Raw genomic sequence first — 24382 nt, 5'->3', positions numbered from 1 at the left:
CCCCTAGGTAACCATGTGAAGGTCCCATGGCATGCTTCTTTATGGATGCTTTAATATAGATATTAGTGGGCACCTAATACAGAATTTGAAGACGTTCCCGAAATTCAGCCGTTGTGCAGAATTACAGCCACTACGAGCCAGTCGCACTTTGAGTTCTCCCCAAGTGCACCATTTCGGTGTCTTTAGCTTTAATGCAAATGAGGGTGAGAAAGGCGAGTCAAAGAGGAGGGTGGGGGTGTTTTTCCATTGCTTACGGATCAACAAGGACAACACAGAAATAAAGAGCAGTACTCACATGGTTCCTAACTCCTAGGTCCCACTGTTGGCGCCAGAGCAGATCTACTGGAGGGGCATTGGTCTCCACCGTTTGAGAAATATTTTAAGGCAGTGGCGACCTCATAGTCAAACAGACCAGAAATGCTATCAAAAACTAAACACATTTTTCTTTCCTTGCAACAATATGCTGTTCTTGTTGTTTTCGAGGCTATGTGGTAGTAGCCCTATGCACAGTTTACGCAGCCACACACACAAAGACGATAATAAAAGCCCACACCGCTCTCATCACAAATGGGTTGCTGCCCCTTAGTGGCCGCTGTATGTCACTGTAGGATGTAGTGTTGTTATAAAACTTTTTTTAATAACAGAAATCTGATTTAAGTCAGAAATCGTTTTTCTGAGAGTAAAAATTCAGAACTCCGAAAAAATAATCACATGTGGCCCTAATCCTTTTCCGTATCTAGGGACCCCAAGAGAGACCAACTGCGCAAAAACAAAAATCAGTCGTGTTGTATTTGTACTCTACACGATTTATTTATTCAGAATTAATAGGGCAGTACCTAATGGCATTCAAAATATGAATTCGAAAGCTCATATACCTGTACATAAATAGAAGTCCAACTATTATTACTCTCCAGAAAAACAGCAATCGTCTCAAAGGATTTCTCAGTTCCCCTTCCCCTACACGTCTGCATCTTACGTCCTACAAAGAGCCTTCTGAAGCACACAATCAAATTCAAACATGTCCTTTACTAGATGCACAACTTGGTAGCACTTATTGAATATACATATAGTTTGTCTGGAAAATAAATCTTATAATATACAACACAACAGCTACACGCAACAAGGAGGTTTTTAAAAGCAATGTTATTTTGCCGGTATCATGTACAATATTTGTGTGTGTGTGTGTGTGTGTGTGTGTGTGTGTGTGTGTGTGTGTGTGTGTGTGTGTGTGTGTGTGTGTGTGTGTGTGTGTGTGTGTGTGTGTGTGTGTGTGTGTGTGTGTGTGTGTGTGTGTGTGTGTGTGTTGATGAGCACTCGTCCCATCACCAGGACCAGATTCTGCTTCTCTTGATCACAGGAGTAGGGAACCGTTCAGAAAAAGTACTAAAAACTTTCCCCGACAACTTAAAAAAGTTCAAGACGATGAACAGCATCTGGGGCCCTTCCATCACCCACCCCACAATGCATCACCCCTCACAACTTTTCAAATAAACATTAAAATATAAGAAAAAGATTTCAGGTACAAAATAAACCGGTGTACTCTATCAAGATTGCACATAAATACTGGGCAGCAGCGAAGTAAGCTCCTATAAAATGTAGAATCAAACGTCCGGCTTCATGACATCAACTGTTATACGAACAGCTACGACCCGCTACTCGCATATTCACGTGGCTAAAGCAAATAACACACTGCTATGGCCGAGGTACACAAGATGAAGGCTTTTTAGTCTTGATATTCAATGTGGGGCAGACAAGGTTTTCTTCACCAGGTCACAGACTAACAAGTGTGACCCGGGACAGGAACGCTTTCCATCGTCCAGCGTAAACGCAGATAGGCCACGCCCACTTAGTGAAATAATTGTGTACCGTTATGAATGATTGGTCAGGAGGTTCAATATAAACATATCCATTAGTCTTTCGGGATCACTACGTGCTCACACACACTTTTTGCCAGACCCTGTGAGGCAGAGAAGAACACAACGGATTGACTGCTGTAATTTGTCTGCTCCAGACACATTTGAAACACACACGAAGCTTTGATCCAGTCTGAAAGAAGTCACTGTGGGCTGGAGGCTATAGTAGCCTATCTGCAGAGAGGCTATAGCCTACAGTGCAGGTAACAAAATAAAAGTAGGCCTATAGCTTTGCATCTGTTCCAAATGCAAAACTTGCAATTTATTAACAGCTGTTCCTGTTGCAAAATAGTTCACATTTATATTAAATTAATTCAAATAAAAATTCCAAGTGTACAACTTGGGTTGTCCGTTTGAGAAAAGAAAAATGCTTTTACCGCAAATCTAAACGGTATGAAGTTTTAATGTAAGTGTAAGAAGAGTCAGTTCAAATAGATAACAAGCGATAAAAAATAAAATAAAAAGCAAATGGACTGTAACAGCCTTATCCAAACCGGCCAATGTGTTAAGTTAGCTTCAATTTCATTTATAACACCTGCCAAGTAAATAGCCTAATGGAGCAGTCGGTACAAAACAAGGAGTGGCCATCTGACATGATGTGGTCAAACCGACATCTTAGCGTTTCAGCAGCTAATAACACACATGTCTAGTTTACTTTTCCTTTAAGCAAGTAAAAGTTAATATTTAGTCAAAACACAAAATCATAGGGGTGATGTGATTCCACTATCACATTTTCTAGTTTCAAAACACGTTTTGACCACCCACAACGAAATGACAAGACACTGATTATGGAACCAAGGCTAAAATCCAACCGAGAATTTAAAAACGTATAAATTAGTGTAACCTGGTATTGACCTTATGACCCCAAGAATTACAGACTCAACTCTAAAAAAAAAAAAGTATAGTTACCCTGCTCTATCAGGACACACTGAAATGGAGATACCACACATGGACACAAACCTGGTTAGTATATTTCTCTGCCTCAGTCACAATGTCAGTGGGATTTCAACTGGTCTTCCTGGTCAAGGTCCTTTCCAGGGTTAGGCCTGGCTGGGGCCGTTGGTCAAGGAAGCCCGTGGCCAGGTTATCTCCTGAAGGTATCTGGACCTGTAGGCCACTTGTAGCCTACCAATTACATTCTAACAATAAACCATACTGAATTTAGATTTTTTTTCGAAAGTAAATAACAATATACATAGAGTATTACAAGGACGTAACTACTACTTAAAGGGATATTCAAACGGAGAGAGACCGTCAGCACGTCGACCAGGTGGACGTCCAGTTAGCCGCCCTACAGCGGATCCTGTCAAGGGCTGCCGTTGACCAAACACAGAAGGGAGACCACACGTCGCAACCATTACCCAGTGGACATCTTTAGCATTGCTTTGTTGAGGTTGTTAAAACTGTAAGAGTCAGCTTGGTAATGCAGTCTGGAATAAGTTGGGAGTGTTTAAGCCCTAGCTGTAGTTCTCTGTTTTAGCTGCTGCTACTGTTAGCCTGCCCCTTCCCACTGCTGGGGCCTCGACGTTGAGTTTGGGGCGATGGCTTTCAGAAGCTCATGAAGAAATAAAAGGACCTCAGACAACATGGTAAATAATTTGGGTTTGTTTTGAGCGGTGGTATAAGGAGGGCAGTCGTAATGGGGGGTTAAAAAATTGGATATCATGCATGCCAAAATTGAATAAGGGCAGGAATCCCGATATTTAGGTTTTGGTTTCCATTCCTGTCGTAACCAAGTTCAACCCATCACAGGGGCCAGTCTATTTGGATCATAGGCGTCATCGGAGCGGATGGGGGAACTTGGAATCTATTCTCCATGGCCTGCGGTAGGACCGCCGAGGAATTCAGGGAATTTAACAAATGCCTCGATCCTAAAAAGGGCCAGAAACAGCGAGCAAGCAGCTCCCGGGTCTTATCCTCTGGTGTACACTTAAGATTCTTAAGACATAGCGGCTTCCTTCTAGAACATGGGGTTTCTGGAGCGCATACATGAAGTGCCATTGAAGTGTCTTCAATGGCCTGGAGACCTCCTGGGACGACGCGGGGGCCGGGGGCTATCAAACCGGGGGCTTCTGGATCACCCCAACACTGGAGAGGCTGCTTGGAGATCTTAGGTTTATGAAGACCCACAGAAATTGCCTAAGGCCGTGTTCACATCTAGCTTTTTTTTAAATCTTGTTTTACATTATATTCCTATGGAGCAGAGCGTTTCTGGAAAAAGTAACGGCCGTTTTTTTAAACGCCTCTCCCAGCGTTTTTTTGTGCCATACGGAGCATTGAAAAAAGTTCAACTTTCAGGAAGAAAACGGCCGACGTCAGGCGTCTTTTTGACAACTGACCAATCACAAGCGGAACATTGACACTTCGTCAGGAAGGAAACTCTCAACTGTCAAAACAAGAAACAATGGCAGACAAATCACTCGGGAAAGTGCCGGTGGAGCGATTAAGAGAACATTACAGAATTTGAATTACAGAACACGTCGATATCTACGACATGTCTAATGGGCTTCAGCCTGGATACGTAGTAGGCGAGTAACGTCGGGTCCAGAATGGGTTCGTTGCTAGGCAATAGAAAAACGCTCTTGGCGCTTTTTGGACAAAAAACGCTGACAGTTTCTTTTTCTTAATTTTTTAAAGCGGTCGGCTCAACTTTTCCCTATTACAAAATACGCTAAATGTGAACACGGCCTAAGACAGTTTTTGTTAGTTTCTTTTTTTTACGATCCAAAAATGTTTGGAAGGCCAACCAAATACATGACTTGAACTTTTTTTTTTTTTGGAACAAACCAAAAGAAATGAATGCAGGGGGTTCAAAAGGGACCAGGTGGTGGTGGTGGTGGTGTCGTCAACTGATGGTTTAGTAGTGGGATTCGATCCTAAAATGGGGTCTGTCGCTGTCTCTCTCCTGGCTGAAGCTTCGTGGGGTGGGGGGCCTCCTGTTCGCAGTCTCAGGTGTACTGGCATTCCGGTATGCCAGTTGAATACTGGTTGCCCTCCGACATGTACTGGTGTTCCGTGGCAATGTAGGGGTCCGACCCGCCAGAGTACTCGTTGCCAGGGGCAACCGACTGGTAGTCGCCCGTGCTGAACTGGTCGCCCATGTCGACGGACTGGTAGTCTCCGGTGGAAAACTGGTTGGCCCCGTCGGCCGCCTGGTAGTCGCCAGCGGGGAACTGGTTCTGTGTCGTTTTATGCTGGTTTTCTGTGGAGCCCATGCCCGATTTTTTCATTCTATGGAGACAAATATGTTTTTGTTATTTTTTTAAATCAACAGAATTTTTTTAGATCAAACTTTTAATAGAATGGATCATCAAAAGACAATCATTGATTTTTTTTAATTACCTTTCAAAATGAAATGAAAAGAATTGGACCAGCAGGGGAACGTAATAACATAAAAACATGTTTTCCAAACACATTAACCCCCCCCCCCCCCCCCCAAAATACCCATTATCTAGAAGTTGTAATAACAACCACAGATACTTGAAACAATAAAACACTATAAAGGCTTGCTCAACACAGATCCTCCTCCTCCTCCTTGTACTCACTGGTTCTTATGTTTGGCGCCACTGATGTGGGCCTGGTACTGTTCCACCGAGTTCAGGTCGATGTTGCAGAGGGTGCAGGAGTAGCCCTTCACCGTGGAGGCTGCGGACCGAGGGGGAAGGAGAGGTTAGAGACACGCTTCACTGGGGGTCCGTTCCGTCGTCGTACGACTCTTCAGAGTCAGCCCATAGTCACCACTGTGCGACCGCTACAAAGTCACAGTGTCACACGCCGTCCTTCTGAACCGTGAGATTACTTGTGAGCAACTAATACCCAGAAGGCGTTGGCAAGTGTTTAAAAAGCGTCACAAATACGGTCACATAGCCTTTCAGTATGGATGGATCGTTTAGAATCCAAATATTGCACATAATAAATATTATGTGGGGGCGTAAATTACATAAAAGTATAGTTATCCAGTCAGCGTCCAGCTATAGAGGGATTATCAGTCTACGTCACTCTTAGTCACTCCCCGCTCTACGCGCATGTCGTTTGCAGAAAGAGACGAGAGCGACAAGAGCCGCAATCATGTCTTGTTGTGCGGTTGGTTGCACAAACCCTTTTAATAAGACTGATTATCCCATTTATTCTACCTCTTGCTTGCCAATATAATAAAACAATTCAAATACTTTAATAATTATGCCTTTTCTTATTCGTATTGCATGCTTATTAAATGTATAGCCTACTCTGTTGGGGGGGGGTTGTATCGTAAACCTACGGACTTCAGTGGGGGTTTCATTCCGTCTGCGCACGGCACCTTCTCAATGATAATCAATAATCTTCCTCCCACTCAGGGTGAAAATGGTAGGTCTTAGCTCGTTTCCCCTCAGCCATGCCAACGTTTAGGAGTGTGTAACTTCTGTTGACGGCTTTCAACTGCTGTTAACAGCACATGCGCTACCGCGCGTATATGTCCCGCGCAAATTTAATTTTATTAAAAAAATAAAATAAAAATAAAACTTTTTTTTTTCTTCACCCCTCGCGATCGACTTGGGATCTGTCGGCGATCTACTGGTAGACCGCGATCGACTGGTTGGGCACCCCTGCTCTAGGGTCTATATGTAACCGCGCTTTCAGTTTAATGTAAAGCTGACAAAATCGCTAATTTAAACCACATCTGCAAATTAAGATAACCATGGTAACCACGGCAACCGGTCAAACAAATGTTCTTTTTGCCATCATTCTGCGCGCGGATCCGCCGTGTTGATAAACAAATAATCCCCCTATAAAGCCTCAAAGGCTCTCTGGGCAAAGAGAGTGGGCCTTCGAGCAATAGTCATACATAAATGCCATGTGCATGTGCACGGCATTAGTGAGGTTGTCCTTTCTTTGCAACACTGCGCTCCCTAACTGGACCCACAAGCTGTTCCTCTGTTTACTGCGCTTGTGTTGTTGTTGTTGTCGTTGCATTCTTATCATAGTCCAAACCCTCCTGCAGCTTACCGTGGCGAGCGACGCCGGCCTGACCTGGCGATGTAGAGGGCCCGTACGTCTCCATCAGCTTCTGCTTGGTCAGCTGCTTTTTATGCTTCTTGCCGGCGTAGTGCTGCTGCGCCATCAGGGGGTTGTTGAAGGACGCCTCGCAGATGGAGCAGAAGCGGTCCGGGTCCCCCGTCCCCGCCGTCCCCGCCGCAGCCCCCGCCCCCCTGGCCTCGGTGGCGGTGGCGGCGGCGGCGGATGGGCTCTTCTTGGGCTGGGGGGCTGTCGCGGTGGCCTGGGGCGCTGCAGACAGAGGGGCGGTAAGAGCGGATGAGACCACTCCCAACAGGACAGGGGTTCATTCATTCATGCTTCCCATTCAAAGGTTGAGCAGAGTGAACATGCATGCATCCTCCTCAATAGCCTAGAAATCTCTCCCCACAATACAAGCAATATTTAAAGCGCATTCTTTATAATAGCCTATATGGTATGGACTGTCACACAACTGATCTAAATAGGATATAAATAATATAAAAAAGGATAGCATGCATAGCATGGTCACATTGAAGGGGCTATTGCCAAACCCCCAAATTCCTGTCCATACATTCTGTTCCTGCACCTATCTTGCGGTTTGAACAGATAACCACAAACAGGTTTCTAACTTGAAACAGGTTTCAAGTATTCGACGTGTATTTCCCGTCGTGGATTAAAAAGGAAAGGTGAACAGGTACCTGCTGTTTGAGGGCCCACTGTCTTCAGCCGGAGGTTCTTGGCGTGCACCTTCCCCTGGTAATGGGACTGGGCCATCACCGCCGAGGAGAAGGTCATGTTACACAGGTTACACAATTTATATCGCTCTGCTTCTCCGTTGTTACAGGCCTGTAGGGAGAGAGAGAGAGAGAGGGGGGGGGGGGGGGACAAGTGTACACACACACACACACACACACACACACACACACACACACACACACACACTTAAATGGACTGCCTGATATTGCCAAAAGGAAATAAATCCACAACAGCTATAGCAACTGTGTGGGATTCTGAAGGACTTGAGAGAGGTTGTTGAGGAGACTTATAACTCACGCTGTCAGGTACAGATGATTCAGGCTTAAACTTCTTCAAGGAGGGCTCCTTGTCATTTTGGATGCAAAGGTAACGCCGCACCTTGTTGGCATGCTTCTTACTCTGAGGAAGACACGATAAACAGGTTGTTTAGTTGTAAACCTAAGTATAAATCTCCTTTGGTAGAAATAAAACGATGAAGGTAACGAATAGTAGATGTTGCACGTTTCTGTACGTATTCATGTCATTAGCTGATCATGTTTTACAGTCCATGCCACAGAAACAATCAGCCAAACACGCCCTCAAGAACAGCGTTTGGAGAGTCTAAACAGGAAAAGCGTAGTAACCACATTGAGGCAGACCGACCTGGTAGTGGGTCAACTTCTGGGACTCCGAAATGAGAACAGCACTGCAGACTTTACACTGGGAGTCAGAAAACAGGTCACCGTGTTCCTTGATCATCTTGTTGACTGCAGGGCAGAGACAAAAACCAGGCACTCAGAACTGTCTACAATAAGTCATGGTATAACATGGGACAATTTGCAGGAACTAAATATGCAACACCGAGAATATAATAGTGTGAAATAGAAAAAAAATTATACAGGAGCCCGATTAGTATTCAACTCAAAATAAAGTACAATCATCCTTCCTACAGAGTGGTTTAAAGATGGGCTAACTTCACACTGGCAATTGCGCTGCAACTAGAATTTAAGCGATTTCTCATTCAATTTAAGCACTCCAATAACACAACCGTAGAAAGGTTGTTAATGCCATTATGAATTCAAGATGAATCATGATAAGGTCCTTCCCCCTATGTTTTTTGTCTTCATAGATAAATATCAGCATGAACATACAGTGTAGTGAGAATAATGGCTCCTATACAATATTAAAGACAGTTGGGTAGACAATAGAAGAAAAAGTTAGACAGCAATGTATTCTCCTGTGCGAAATGTGAAACTGTATCTGTACAGTAACTAGACGTGTCTTAGATTGCCCGTTGAAGCATGTGATGAATAAACACTTGGCTGTGCGCTCAAATTGTGATTGTTTTGGGTCATGCACGTCATCATATCATCAGGGAGGATGGAGGTCAAATTTGCGACAGCACCATCTTCAGTGCATACACAAAAGCTCATCATTCGCTATTTGGTAGTTTAAATGCTGGACAAATAAACGTCCTAAAAAGGACCTGGTCTAGCAGGGATAAATGTGCAAAAAATGCATAGAATTTGGAGCATACGGCATCAACATTAGCAAGCTAATGTCTTGTCACATTTTGTCAATGATATCAAATGATATCGTCTGCACAATATACAAACTTGCGTTGCAACGACTAGCCTTGCTCTTTCTTAAATAAAGTGGTATATTGCAAAGTTATAATCGCCCAATGTATATGTTGGCAATCGACCTTGGAGCATGAAAAGGTAGCAGTGGTGAGCTAGCACCCAGTCTGCATGGAGCACTGCCGATTGATCGTTAACTTGTCAACAGACGATAACACGTCCCTCCAGAGGATGGCGGGAATACGACTCTAATAACAAGTTCAGTTTTTCTGTTGTTTTTGTTGTTGTTGTTGAATGAAACGATATGATTGACAGAGCATACCCTCCGCTGGTCCAGAAGGTAAGTAGGGGAAATCTTCCATCTGCATCGCTACGGCCATTTTTCTTTCACAGCAAAGAGCGGATCCAATGCGCATGCGCGTTTAATTCGTGTGCCACTTCTGTTGCGCTCGGTCCAATGTGGAGCGATGTGTTGTGTTGTTTACTATTTAGCAAAAAGAAAACAACGTGACTAGAACATCACAGATTCGAAGGCAAGCACACCGAAAACGGGATAAAGCAAAAGTTGTTGGAACTGCGTTGCTATGACTCTACACCAATGACTCGTTCCCTTTTTGGTAGCTAGTTTGCTGCTAACATCCAGTCGCTCGTGTTTTGAAGCACGCGCCCGCCAGTAGGTGACGCACAGGAACGCGCCAGCCAGGCTGAGGTCACGTGATTAGGAACCAACATGGCTGTGTGAAGAGAGTAAGCAAATGCATCTAAACTTTTTTGGTGAACGTATCAACAACACATTGACAGTCAACCAATTGATCGCAGTAATGGTATGATGCAGCACGGTGTAACACCCCCACACACTGTCGCTGATATATGCATATTGAAATTAAATTGAGTATTTACATCTACTTTAAAATCCGCTTCAGCGGTTCGATTCTAACTACTTGATAAGTAGACGTTTCGCCACCTGTGATGTACTGTGTCGTCATATTCTGTTGGAATTCAGATTGGAAAAAATTACCTGCAATGTCAACATCTATCTCTTTAAAAGTGACTGTTTTAAACTTTCTAAACCGAGCGCGTATTTTCTCTCTCTGTAGGTCAACGTTTTTATAAACAGAACAACATGTCTCCTAGAAAGCAAGTAATCAAGACGTCCAGTGCCTTATCCTCTGGGGGAGATGGGGACTGTGTTGAAGCAGATGATACGGATGAAGAGGTGAAAGAAGTGATGAGTCGTCACTGTAATGCAATACCTTACTATATTCTTCTACTAAAAGCAAAAGAAACATAACTTTTTGATGTTGTGCTACTCTTTGTTAATTTCCCTTATAATAGTCTACTACTAACTATCTAATAGGTGATATGTACTCTATTTGGTTTTCAAAGTAAAAGCCTTTTTGCCTTCACTCCTAGATGTTTCAAGAAGAGCTTCCCCATTCCTCTACGTCATTGTCTCGCAGGCGTGAAAGGGTCGTTAAAGCAAAACCGAAAGGTATGAACCTGTGAACTGAAGTGCATCAAAATAACTAACAAACAACACTTGCTGTAACGTTGACATCATCAAGATCATGTTCAAATATTAAGCTAAAATAATGAATGCAAACATTTTCATAGAAGGTAATCATGAAAATTATGTGAATGCTAATTACAGCAATCTGTCATCTGTATTCACCACATATGTCAATATTGTGTTGTCAACATAGGGTTGTATTAAATCCATATTTGACCTTGCATAATTAGCTGTTGTTGCTTGCTACCTTTTGAGACGCAAAATCAGTGTACAGTAATAAAGTGTGTTGGATCATTTAGAATACAAGCTTCAGACTTGTCATTAAGAATGGAGTGGCATATTGAGTGTTGCATTCATGGGCTTCCACAAGCAACTTTAGAAGGCGGCCAGTCATATATTTGTAGTTGACCTTTGACCGTGGCCTGCTCTTTTCAGAGTTGAGTGAGGAGGAGATGATGGACCTGGCACTGCGACTGAGTGAACAGGAAGCCAGCATTGCTGCTGCCAAGCGCCAGCAGGAGGAAGAGGCCATGACGGAAGCCTTGAAAGAAAGTGTACGAACTCAGCGCTCGCCTCATATTGTACAACCTCCAGCTAGTTCCAGTGTGCCCTTCCGTTTACAATCGTTAAAATAGTCACTTGTGAATCAGCGCAAGTTTGTAAGACAGACGCAATCGTGGGACATTTACCTTGACCAATCGGTAACAACGATTCCTGTTGAACTCATTACTGTGCTGGCCTTGGGCTCATAGCCTAACGACGGTACCGCCTCAGGCGACCTCATCCTCTGTCGACTCTCTCTCTCTCTCTCTCTAGATGTTCAGTCAGACCCAGCCCTGTGCCTCGCCTCCAAGCCAAAGATACCACGGCAACACCGATCCCTCGCCAAAACTCCCCTCCCGGCGGCAACTCGCCTACCCAGCCACGGTGCCCAAGAACGTGTCGCTGGCTGAAGAGCTGAGTGTCAATAACAGTAAGCACACCAAAGGAAGGCTATCACATGCAACTGATTCTACTTGCACTTGGTTCTATGAACATCTCTACTGTACCGACAGCGATATATTGTTTCCCTTCTTATGACACATGTACTTATTGTAAGTCGCTTTGGATAAAAGCGTTGTGCCCTAAATGTAACTGATGATACATTCTGCCATACCTCCCCAGTCCTACATTCATGTCCCCCACTATCCACTAACAAACGCCCCCGTCTCTCGGTTCCCGCTGTGTGGTTCCCTAGACCCGAGAGGCGCAGGGAATCTTAAGCATAACATGAGAAAACGGAAGAGGGAAGATGGCGTTCCGGTCCTGGAGCGGGCTGACCTCCCGCAGACCCAGAAGATCTGCTCTCAGAGCTCCACACTGGAGCCACTCTGTTCTCAGGTCAGTCGATCGCTCTTATTACCTAACATCTTAACACCATGGGCTTTCAGAAACATCTTTACATATTTAATTTAAAATGGGATCTTATTCTGGCCTCGTCGTTAAAGCCACACTGCATGGGTGGGAACAGAAATGGTACTTCAATGCATGACAATAGTTGTTGCCATGGTACTAGCAGGAAGCTAGTGTAATAGTTGATATTGATGTCTTTTTTTGATTTGAGATTCAACCTTTAATCACAAAAGCTCCATTCAAATGACATGTGAAACTCAGGCCTCTGCCACTGTGTAATTTCTCTCTAATGTCTTCGTGTTTGTACGAATCCATTCAACCCGGATGAACCTCAGGACTTTTCTTCCTCCCAGACTGATCCCTGCCTGCTCCCTAAAACCTTCAAACCGTCTTCCTCGGCCAGCAAACTCCATGTTCAACTGCCCAGGTTGAGTCCGGGGATACTAAAGACCTGCAGAACCTCTGGGTTCGTCTTGTGCTCTCAGCAGAGTCTGACCTCCACCCAGACATCTCTAACCTCCCCGTCAAATAGCCCCACGTTTCCAAGCAGCGCAACACACTCGGACAACGTAGGGTATTCCAAGAAGCCGAAATTCCCAAAAAGTGCTGACTGTTCAGATCCAGATGTGGAAGTAATTGGAGAGACTGATCCACGTTTTAACTGTCCTAAGAGTCCTGTCTTTGGCAGGGTTGGCTCAACAAAGGCTTTGGATAACACCAGCACCGCACCAAAGAGTCCTGTATTTGGCAGGGTTGGCTCAACAAAGGCTTTGGATAACACCAGCACCGCACCAAAGAGTCCTGTATTTGGCAGGGTTGGCTCAAGAAAGGCTTTGGATAACACCAGCACCGCACCAAAGAGTCCTGTATTTGGCATGGTTGAATCCACAAGGGCTTTGGATAACAGATGCATCGCGGCAAAGAGTCCTGTATTTGCTAGGGTTGAATCCACAAAGGCTTCGGACTATGAAAACCAGATCGCTGCCTCAGTCACGAGTCAGAAGTCACTGCCTACCTGTGATGACGATAAGTTCCCAGAGGGTTTAAAGTTTTCCAAGCTAAGTCGTTTCAAGAGACCAATTCATTTTGCTAGTAACACGTTGTCTAAAGGTCTGAAGTTCCCAAAAAGTCCAGCCTCGACCGGGAAGGGAGAGGCCAAAGACTTGTTGAGAGATGGCTGTTCTGTGAGGACAGAGCATTGCGGGACTAGTCCGCTATTTGTAAAGAGCAGGAAAGTCAGTGGTGAGACCAGACCAGATTTTAGAGAGGAAAGCCCAAGATTTGGAAAGACTAGTCTGCCAAAGACCGGATCTGGCCGGAGCAGCCCAGTACTTGGGAGGACCAGTCCAGTATTTGGGAGGACCAGTCCAGTATTTGGCAGTACCAGGACAGAAAGAAGTAGCATTCTTCCGGCTACCATAGGCCAGGAATCCAGCAGCCAGGACAGTTACTCTGCCATTTCTAATAAGGAGAGCCGACAGCCACGACAGTGCCTTCAGAAGGTAAGTGTTACGCAGGGCCCTGTTCACATGACCATTTGTGGGGCGGCAAGTGAATGGATCTTGTCCCGGTTGAAACCCCTCTGCTGTGCAGTGTCGTGTGAATGTCTTGATAATAAACTGTTTATGAGCTGCTTATACGGACAATCTGAGACTATGCTTTTGACTAGGAGGGTATACCATTGAAAATTACGAAGAGCCCTCGCTGACTGACGGCTTGCGTAGAAATGTGATAGGCCGACCATAAGTGCATGGTTTGAAGTTCATCCAGTTGTATCTTCTGCAGCATCTTCACCAGATCCTCTCCTCGTACGATTATTCACTAATGATTAATCTCCCAATTCAAATGTGTCTGTACCCATCATTTCAAACATTTTCTATACCCCACTGCAACATCATCTGGGTTTACGTTCTCTTATCAAATATATCATAAATAAACAGCTTGCTTGAAAACTTAGACGCATGCAGACTGTTAATTATATTTAAAACCATTTTGTCATAGGCCTGGATGTTACAATTAATATCTAATTCCATCTTGTCCCAACCACTATTTATAAAGTCTTCCGTCATTCACCAACTGTGATCGTACCCTTCAACCAAGTCTTGTGTTGTGTTTTTGTTTTGACTGCAGACAAACGGGCTGAACCACAAGGATGCAGAGTCTGAATCCACGTCCCGGGACCACGTCGGCAAGCCAACAACAGCTGCCTTGGGTAACGTCTTCCTTTATTCATTCATAGAACAATGACACCATGTGTGTTAATGGCCATCCCAGCTCTGTCTAATCGGTGTTCTCTGCTGGATCCGTCGTATATATCAGCTCATCATCTTCTGGGCCTGAATCAATGAGCACGTTGTACTTGAGCCGAGCCGGTAGAGGGCAATACTTGATGTGTGGATTTTAATCCTGATTTCAGCCGGTAAAGAGAAGCCCACCAAGAAGGATGAGGAGTCCATCCCAGAAATAATGAAGATGACCAGTGACATGACCTTACATTGGTCCGACAGCGAGGAAGACTTGGAGGTAAACTCGCTCTCCAGTTTGGTTATTGGTGCGATTCACTACGCTCGTTCCAAACTTCTGTCGGCTGTGACATTTCAAACAATCCCTGGCATCATCAATCCGCTGCTTCATGTCAACATCCACATCTCCCGGCTTCCACAGCAGTCGGAGGGGTCCCCCAGTCCTGTCTTCCCAGAGGAGAGGCGCCCGCGGCAGGCTGAGCCCCCGACGTGTTCCCCTGAACACAGCGGGTCAGCCCCGTCAGCCACCTCCAGCCACAGGTAGGGAAACCCACTGGTGTCGGAGAACCACTGGTTCAGGGATCTCTCTCATTGCCCTGGATGCAAGACCACCCTAATTACACACTGAGTCACACACTAGTTTCCACTTATTACAAATCTATAATGATGGATTTATTTTTTTTACCGATATTTTATAATAAAGGATTGCAAGTCGGAATGCCTTTTATAACCGGCGCTGCAGTTGCAATGTTTAGAGTGGTGCCTTAAAGTAAACTCGGTAGTCTGTGATTGTGAAAACTTTTTTCACATTGTTTTGTTGTCCAGATTTCCAGATCTTGCCTTGCATTTGCTTATTGATCACATGTAAAGCGATCATGCTCGCGAATGCACGGAATGTACTGTTATGAATGATAACTCCTGCCCCAAACTCCTGTCTACCAAACTAACAAAGCTGATGACGATAATGTGTGGGTGTGGATGGGTGCAAGAACAAGTGCCCTTAGTGATGATGAAAGCACTTTATATACTAAATATTGTCGTGGGGGAAAATGTGGTTCATTACGTTTTTTTGTTTTTGCTTGGTTCCCAGTCCGAAGCGTCTGAGGTTGAATCCCGTCCCTGCCGTCGTGTTCCTGGAGGCGGCTGGTTCAGACACCAGCACCTCCTGTCCGCGGGTCCCCCAGTCGGGGCCGGGGCCTTCCCACCCCCAGGAGCCCTCCAGTCGGGTCCCTGCCCCCCCACTGGGGCCCGGAGGGGAGCCGTTGGTGCAGTACTACTGGGGGGTGCCCTTCTGCCCTCAGGGCCTGGACCCAGACAGATACACACAGGTGGGGAGACCGCTGGGCGTCTTGATGACCTACCCAGGTCCTAGCAGATACATACTGTTTTAAAGTTGGTAAACATTGATGAGCTTCTAGATGAACTACCCAGGTCCTATGAGATACATACTGTTTTAAAGTTGGTAAACATTGATGAGCTTCTTAATGACCTAGCCAGGTCCTAGAAGATACATACTGTTTTAAAGTAGGTAAACATGGATGAGCTTCTGAATTAACTACCCAGGTCCTAGCAGATACATACTGTTTTATAGCTGGTAAACATGGATGAGCTTCTGAATTAACTACCCAGGTCCTACCAGATACATACTGTTTTAAAGTTGGTGAACATGGATGAGCTTCTGAATGAACTACCCAGGTCTTATCAGATACATACGGTTTTAAAGCTGGATGAATGATGATGAAACAGGAACCGGTTCCCTTTCTCTTACTTCCAACTGTCCATCATCCCTACATCCCTACCGCCTGCCCCAACCTGTCCTGCATCGTTGCTCTGAACTGCTCTAGCCTGGCTGTGGTTAACCCCGCTGGCGTTCTGCTACTGGTCCTCCAGGTAATCCTGGCCCAGATGGAGGTGTACGAGAAGAGCCTGAAGAACGCTCAGAGAGGCCTACTGAGGAAGGCCGAGTGGGGCGCCGGCATCACCCCCAAACCCGAGGTAACCCATTGGCTTCCGGAAGTCGGCCATCTTGCAACAACTTCCAACAACTGAAATCAACGTTCTGCTCTCTGTTAAAACAAACCTACTCTCTGTCATTGTAGGAACCCCTTGAGGACTCGCCCGAACTGATCCCCACGATAAGGTAAAATCCACTTTCAAATTGTCATAATTATTGATCCTTTGTGGTTTTGGTGTACCTTTTTAATGCAGCTATAGCTGGACACGCAACTAGTGCACAAATAATAGCTCCACATCCACTGGAATTTATTTCAATATGAAATATGGAGCGGCCACTTATGGCAGAGAAACTAGAACCATAACAAGCTGTGCCCTCTCCGAAATCGGTTCAGGGCGTTTAAACGTGTCCATAACCATACGTACACAATGTGTCCGATAAAGTTGGTTCCTGTTTGGTTTGGGTTTAAACAGTTTGCGCCGACCCGGCCTCCGATCCAGAAGAAGAGCAGCAGGGGTGAAGCCATCGGAGGAGGAGGAGGAGGACGAAGACGAAGACGAAGGAGGCAGGGAGGAGGACGTGAAGAGGAAGGGGGTGGAGCCGGTGGAGGAGGCCGAAGAGGACCTGGATGTGGTGGGCTGTGACATGTGTCCAGGTACGGCGGCCCGGTCTGTGTATAGCGGGAAGTGGGGCTGTGACATCAGTCGGATTTCGATAGCGATTTTGATTTTTCCTTCTCACGCAAATGATCTCCAAACTATTACAATCAAGTTGAAACGATTTTTTTTAATTATTATTATTTTCTTTTTGTTTATCTTATTCATTTAATGTTTTATAGAACAACAGCTGGATACATATTTGTACATTATTTTCGATTAGCACATTTTCGATTTTAACATTTTGCGTATTTTTATTAAGGGCAAATCTCAAAGCTCTCAGTTACAAAGTTTTTTTTGGAGAGAAATGCTGAATAAATGCAGCATGTTTTCAAACTCAAAAATAATCGTTTCAGTAATCGGGATTAGGATTTTTTTTCCATAATCTAGCAGCCCTAGCGAGAAGGCAACAGCGCTGTATTATTCCAGGATTTCTCGGTCATAAGATACTCAATATCAATCGGTTATAAACAAACTAAATCCAATTATCCTGTTCAGATGTATCATTTGAGCCTGTTCTATTCAGCCTTTTTTAATGTGAATAACACCATCAAGCTCTAGTGACTCAGCTGCTATTTGTGAGGTTTGTGTCATTCAGCACGATGCATTTATTTAACGTACATCCTCTGCGCTTTGGAACTAAAGAGACGCAGCTCAGTGGCGACGAGACTCAGGTTCTGGAGGTGGGGACCGATGCAGCGGACGAGGTAAGAAGCAGCAGTTTGTGTGGTCTCATGACGCGGCTTGGCTGCGTGGTAACATTGTATGCGATCACAAGCCAGTGGTGCAGGGAGCAGCCGTGGCTTTGGCGCCAGATAACTTGCTGCTGAACATGGTCGCCACTAGCATGAAGAGCCAGGCTATGTAGAGTAAAGTTTCTTCTGTCCCCCTATTTTAATTAGATTGAGCCACTTTGGACCCTTCAATTACCTGAACTCATACATTTTTCTCTTGCGATCAATAAAGTCTTATCTTATCTCCATATAGAACATTTTTGTCATGTGGCCAAACATAAAAAAAATGCCCTGACACATCCCTTAATGGCCGTTGAGGTGTTGAGCAGGAACTGTTGAGGTTAACTGTCGTAATGCGACACCCAGCAGGACGTGTTGCCAACGTCCATGTCGATTTCACAACCTGCAAACCACAAGAGATTAACGATTAGACATGAAGAAACATCACAACACCCCAGTGAAATAAGCAAGTTAAAGCTCTCTGCTGGTGAATAGAAATAGGGTTTTCTATGGAGGACTGCACTATGTATGTTTTCCCTATAGCAGCCTCTAGTGGTTGGAGTTGTTACTACAGCTTTAGCCGTGCCATTTTTAGAGACATGTCTGAATACCTGAATATTTTAGGAGCAAAAGTGGACCTCACAAAAGGATTTGTAGATCAAAGATTCTCTCGATGGATGGACTCGTGGATGGGCGTGTTTCTTGCGGTGTGGCTGTTTGTGAACAGATTAAATTTCCGCAGGTCAAAAGTGGCAGTGCAGGTTAATGGAAAGAAACAGAGGGTGTAACCGGAACTCCTTTTGTGACAACAGACTCAGCCTGACAGCCCCTCCCTGCTCCAGATCCAGAGTCTCCCCCGCAGTTGGGAGGGCGAGGGGGAGGGGGAGGAGGAGGAGGAGGAGACTCACCCACAGGACCCCAACAAGAAAGAGGAAGAGGCAGAGGAGGACGGTAGGTTAATAAAACACTGACACGTTGTTCAGTGCTGGTAACCTCTCCGTCAGTATACGCCATCATTAGTTTATATTTTTTTATGTGAATATGAATATACTTCAAATGACATCTCCGAGCCAAGGTGTCTGACTCTTGTAGCCTCAGGCGAGAAGGTTTTGTATTTCATCTCACATTTCACGTTTGTCATCCATAGTTCTAACCATTCCAGCCATAGTTTGGCTTCTGTATGCAGGGACGTTGATTCGATATCTCTGGGTGTATCCAAGCTGTGAGGCCTAACGTTGATTTGTTGGAATAAGCACCATCTTTTTTGGGGGCGGTACAGCAAGAGTCAGAAATGCCTTGCTCATGAACACCCAGAGTGCTGGATCTTCCTCTTGATCAAGCTATTGTTGTTCGGCCTCGCCCTACGACAATACAAGCCAGGACAGGGTAGTGCCTGAGGCATTTGCATCTCCATTCTATGACCTTCTATAATACTAAACATTTCACAGATGTTGACAAGAATGCACTAAGCATTCAAAAAATCTCTGGTATGTTTTTTTACACAATCGTTTTAATAGAAATGTTGAAGTGAGACCATTATCCGTGGGGAATGTCAACAGTCGGGTTAAATACAATTCAACACAATGTTTAATCGTGTCTAATTAGGCTTCACCTTAGAAACACATTATGTTCTCATGTTAAGTGGAACCACAATTGAGAAAGCCTAGATCTATCACTAATTATTGTATCCGTTTTTTTTATGTCCGTTTGCTTGTGAATACCATTTCAATGAATTGTATCAAATTCATGACTAACTATCTTGTTGTAACATCTGTACTTCTTATATACGTGGAAGACGATGGGGAAGCTAACGAGAAGGTTCAAGGCCAGCTGAGCAGGCTCAAGCCAATGGGAAGACCCAATTAGTTAGGATTGTGTTCAGGTGTGAGGAGACTGTGAACAGGAGGGAAAAGCTCAAGGGTTAGCTGATGTCAGTGATACATTCTCATGGTTTTTAAAGACCAAATGCTAAACATTTAACGCTAGCCAGCCTTCTGCAGTCTTAACTTTATGCACACACTCACACAAACTTAGACTTTGACATAATTTATACCTTTGAACCTCAATCACCTCTCAATACACTAAAGGGTAAAACAAAGAAAAGAAGGCATTTGGTTATTATTCGATGATATGTGAACGGAACTAATCAGTGTTGAATTTTAAACCGCTCAACTCGATCAGAAAAGAAACGCTGGCTCAAAAACTGTTACTGTTGTGTTCTGCTGTTCAGTGTTTTGCTCCTCGATCTCACTTAAAGTCGTTCACTGTGAAGTGAAGTGTGAGGACATAAAAAAAAAAAAAAGGAACAAGGCTTCCATTGCTAACAGATGAACAGAATTCTGACATGTTCCTGTCTGGTCTCTCTCTGTTTCCTCCAGCTGGGGGCGACTGTGAGCAGCCGGCTGTCATGAGTCCCAGCAGAGAGCAGGCACCGCTGTCTGGGAAGGAGGAGGAGGAGGAGGAGACGCAGGGAGCTGTAGGTGTGGAAGAGAGGAAGGAGGCGGGGCCGGAGGCGGGGCTGGAGGCGGCCTCTAGCGTGGACTGCCCCATGTGCCAGAGCGCGTTCCCTGTGTCCGAGATCGAGATGCACGCCGCCTTCTGTGACGGCGAGCAGGAAGTAGTGGAGAGCCCCGTAGAGGATTCGCCAGGTGATTAACCCTGATCTCTTGCGTACCCGGCAGGGTTCACGGTGATGTGATGGACGTTATGACTAGAAACCAGGTCGTTTGTAAACAAGTATTTATCCAACATGTCTCTCACAAAAGAAACTTTGTATCTGAGAACTTTGGAATTTCGGCCACAAAATGGTCAAAAAGAAAATGTTCCAATCTAAAATGATGTACAGATATGTATCCAGCTGTTCTGCCCGTTCTATAAAACATTATTAATAATAATCTAAATAATAATAATCAATTATGTTAATTTTGTGATCGTTTGACGCTAAAATCGAAATCGCTATCAAAATTTGATTAATGGTTTGGTTACAAGAAATCCATAAAGTTTCACAACGTAATGCCTTTACTATGACCAAGGACATAAAGGTGTGTGTGTGTGTGTGTGTGTGTGTGTGTGTGTGTGTGTGTGTGTGTGTGTGTGTGTGTGTGTGTGTGTGTGTGTGTGTGTGTGTGTGTGTGTGTGTGTGTGTGTGTGTGTGTGTGTGTGTGTGTGTGTGTGTGTGTGTGCGCGCGCGTTGTATGTGTGTGTGCACTCTCGTACTCCCAGGGTCCCATAGACCGAGCAAGAGGAGGGCGCTGAAATCCCTAGCGACGGAAGATCGTGGAGACGGCGATCCATCCGGCCACGCCCCGTAAGTACGCCCCCCCCCCCAGTGAGTCTGACCCCCTGGTGTACACAGTGAGTGACCCCCCGGTGTACACAGTGAGGCTGACCCATCCATGCTGTCCCCCACAGGGCTCCTCAGGGGCGGGAGAGGTGCTACGTCTGCCACAAGTCGGTCCCGCTGGCCGAGTACGCGCGGCACACGGAGAGCTGCATCCAGAGGCAGCGCGCCCACACCGCCTCGCCCGTAATGACGCTGCCCTCCACTTGATTTGCATGGCTCATGAAAAGTAGTTTATAGTAGGACTCTGCGTAGGAAAGCTACGATGTTGGTTTAATTCAGAGGGATACAGGTTTAAATGAGATGATCACGGGGCGATACAGGCAGCGATGGGCCAGCCCTCCTTAATGAGACAACGGGTGTACGTGACTCTAGTAGGCCTTAGTTCCAGTCTCAAAGGGCTTCAGAGGCAACCGTACATATTGAAGCACAATACGAGTGCCCAGTTGATATTCTTTACCAGCCCTCCACCCTAAAGGGCTGATTATGGCCCCACGTTCCCGCAACGCAAGGACCACGCAGACGCCTCGGCGCAGTCGTGAAGGTTTAGGGTTCCGCGTCGGGTTTTAGTAAGCGGCCAATCACAGCCCTTGCTGCCGCGTCGCCTAGACGGAAGGTTAGGATTTTTTAGGCGGCGCACGTCCGGGCACTTGCGGTGGACGCAAGCAGGGTCCACAAGGACGTAAGGGGTCCGTCATCCCCCTTACGTTGCATGAACGTGGAACCATAAAGAGCCCTTAAGGCCCTCTGAAGGGAAGACTCCCCTGACTATCAAAGCTGACACCCGGTGGAGGAAACGGAGGAGGGATCCCTCCCTCCAGGGGTGGATACAGGGGAAATGGGGGCCCAAACTGGTCAGATAGGATGGTAACATAAGCATGCAGGGCTGAGGTTTGTGACCTTTTATGTATTTCTCTCCATCCACCCAGAAGGGCGACCTGCTGTCAGCCCTGGAGAACACGGAGCGCAGACATCCAGGTGTGTGTGTGTGTGTGTGTGTGTGTGTGTGTGTGTGTGTGTGTGTGTGTGTGTGTGTGTGTGTGTGTGTGTGTGTGTGTGTGTGTGTGTGTGGGTGGGGTGTGTGTGTGTGTGTGTGTGTGTGTGTGTGTGTGTGAGAGAGAGAATTACCAAGTTATATTGATTCCTGCTGACTGCTCTTTTCTGTGTTTTGTTTATCATTTAAAAGGTGGTCCCTCCGTGTCCAAACTCCCCACGTAAGTCCTACAGATTAGTGACACAAGAACTCTATCTAGGCTCTCTCAATGCAAGCAACGCAGTCCTTCACATCAAATCAATCAAAAGAGGACAAATCAGAAAATTGGGGGAATAAGTAAATAGATTATATGAGATGGAATTTGTTAAACTCATAAACTAAACTCTGTTTAGCTTTTAGATTATATAAGAAACTCTGTTTAGTTTATGAGGCGGTACTCTCACTTTGGTCACTTGAAAACCGCCTAGCGGGTCGGGCCCCTAGAAAAGGCTCTCTTCAGGGGCCGTGTGCTGGGGAGGTCCCCCCCCTCCCTCCATGGGCAGTGGAGGGGTCGTGGGGTTAGAGAGGGGATCCACACCCGAGGGTCACCATCCCCTGGCCTGCTCTGATTCCCGGCTGTTGACTTTCGAATACTCAAAAGTCACAACAATAATTGATTCATCCGTTGATAAGAAGAAACTCGCGCCGTCCCAGTGTGCTGGTTGGGGAACAAAGCGTCCACCTCTGTTTTACTGCCCTGAACTGTAGCGTTGAAGGCTCTTTGTTCTCAAGGCCTGGTAATGATTTAAGCAGTAGGCAGCTTGTTACATCGGGCGGTGTGAGGAGTGTCCAGTACATATCTCAAACATTTCTTCTAGTGTTCTATAAGTCTTGTATCCATCATTCCTCTATCTGTGTCCTTCTTAAGGTCCCCTCACTCAGACACAGACCCCACTAGCATAAAAACGTTATGGCCTGTATGGTGGCATTTTCTAAAAATGAGAAGCATCCCCTTGTCGCTCAAGTGCAGAACCTTTGGGTTGTATGTGTCGATATTAAAAGGGTGATAGTATGCCTCTAGGTGTAAGTGTGATTAGCCGTTGCAAGCAGTCTTGAAATATGCCCTTCCCTGTCCCTTAGTGACATCACTAGTGGGCGTGTCCGTCCAGTTGTTTGATGGCGACCCAGCGGACTGTAGAGAATGTTGCGCACACAGAGTTCCACGGAGGGGAGAGGTCTCGGGAGAAACGTACGCAGCGCACTAAAGAACATGTCCCCCTGTCCACCCCTCAGAGCCGTGATCGACCTGAGCAACAGCAACGACGACGACGACGACGAATCGGAGGAAGGAGGCAGCGGACAGCCGTCCACGTTCAAGGTCAGCGACTCTCCCATCCGGGCCTTCACGTCCATCTCCGAGGCCTCGGACTGCCTGGTGGACTTCAGGAGGCAGCTTGCCCCCCGGGAGCCCAGCCAGAGATCCCGGGGCCGGAGAGGTGGAAGAGGAGGAGGAGGAAGAGGAGGAGGAGGAGGGTTCAAACGGAAGTTTAAACGCAGATGAACTTCCAATTGCGAATCGCCGAGTACTGATTGAAAAGACTTGTTTACATGTTTTACCAACGAAGCTCTTTTACAATGTTTTATTTTTTTAAGAGGAAGCTCGCCAAATGTTCACAATGCTGTGTCTGACGAGGTCAGCGGTTCATCTGATTGGTGCCGTCCTTATGGTATGGATTGGCCATTGGGGATTTTCTGTATATGGGGGGGGGGGGGGGGGGGGGGATTATTTTGTCTTTTTATGTCTGGGAATTCATTGACTGAGTAACATATAATGGGAATATTCGATGTGTACAAATAATGCCTTTTATTTATTAAACGCCTTTAAACGTGTGTGTGCGTGTGTGAATTGAAGACTGAATTCAAAAATACATTATTATATATAGAATATTTGTTTTGCCAGGTCTCGCATGAGAAAAAAAATAATAATCAAAAATCAAAATCAAATCAAATTTTGTTGATTGAACAACAAAACGAGAAGGCGTTTCTCAGTGATCAAGATCAACTACACATACATTTAAAACAAACGTCCCAATAAATAATAAATAAAGTCCAGTGAGAATATCTAGGACGCTGGTGCATTGAGCATCCTGACAGCTTGAGGCAGTTCTGTTCGATCAACCATGTCCCCAAAAACAGGCCTACCAACATCCATATGCTCTCAAAATGAAGGCGTTAATTGCGATGTGACCTCGTGATGAAAAATATTTATTCACATTGAAATATCTTGGTACTCAAACTTTTGTATTTGTCATTTCAAACAAAGTTAAGCTTTGTTTTACCGTCGGACTACCTTTTCAATA

General features: G+C 45.5%; 2 protein-coding genes across 6 annotated transcripts; one reads left to right on the top strand and one right to left on the bottom strand.

Annotated features, from left to right (window-relative positions):
• Positions 1-509: 509 nt before the first annotated feature.
• znf346 (zinc finger protein 346) lies at positions 510-9929 on the bottom strand. The gene is made up of 7 exons (XM_056595085.1): positions 9543-9929; positions 8304-8407; positions 7959-8060; positions 7604-7751; positions 6897-7175; positions 5459-5558; positions 510-5144 (listed from the first exon to the last, which is right to left on the bottom strand). The coding sequence occupies exons 1-7, from the start codon at positions 9634-9636 to the stop codon at positions 4862-4864; spliced, it is 1110 nt and encodes a 369-aa protein (XP_056451060.1). The 5' UTR covers positions 9637-9929; the 3' UTR covers positions 510-4861.
• On the top strand, positions 9495-23779 carry uimc1 (ubiquitin interaction motif containing 1). Of its 5 annotated transcripts, none has more exons than XM_056595070.1 (22): positions 9495-10044; positions 10318-10436; positions 10634-10712; positions 11166-11284; positions 11547-11703; positions 11968-12110; positions 12458-13624; positions 14253-14334; positions 14539-14645; positions 14787-14905; positions 15456-15693; positions 16256-16360; positions 16465-16505; positions 16793-16974; positions 17621-17682; positions 18522-18660; positions 20088-20357; positions 20932-21016; positions 21121-21235; positions 21982-22027; positions 22236-22263; positions 23316-23779. In XM_056595070.1, the coding sequence occupies exons 2-22, from the start codon at positions 10344-10346 to the stop codon at positions 23581-23583; spliced, it is 3645 nt and encodes a 1214-aa protein (XP_056451045.1). In that variant the 5' UTR covers positions 9495-10044; positions 10318-10343; the 3' UTR covers positions 23584-23779. The 5 variants fall into 5 exon arrangements, with proteins under 5 accessions (XP_056451045.1, XP_056451044.1, XP_056451043.1 ...); XM_056595069.1 differs by having other exon boundaries at positions 9497-9967; positions 21979-22027; XM_056595068.1 differs by having other exon boundaries at positions 9497-10044; positions 21979-22027.
• Positions 23780-24382: the final 603 nt, after the last annotated feature.

The sequence above is a fragment of the Gadus chalcogrammus genome, chromosome 7 (genome assembly GCF_026213295.1).
Source record: "Gadus chalcogrammus isolate NIFS_2021 chromosome 7, NIFS_Gcha_1.0, whole genome shotgun sequence".
NCBI classification, from domain to species: Eukaryota; Metazoa; Chordata; class Actinopteri; order Gadiformes; family Gadidae; genus Gadus; species Gadus chalcogrammus.
The sequence above is the reverse complement of the archived record's forward strand: the minus strand, read 5'-3'. Positions and strand labels throughout refer to the sequence as shown.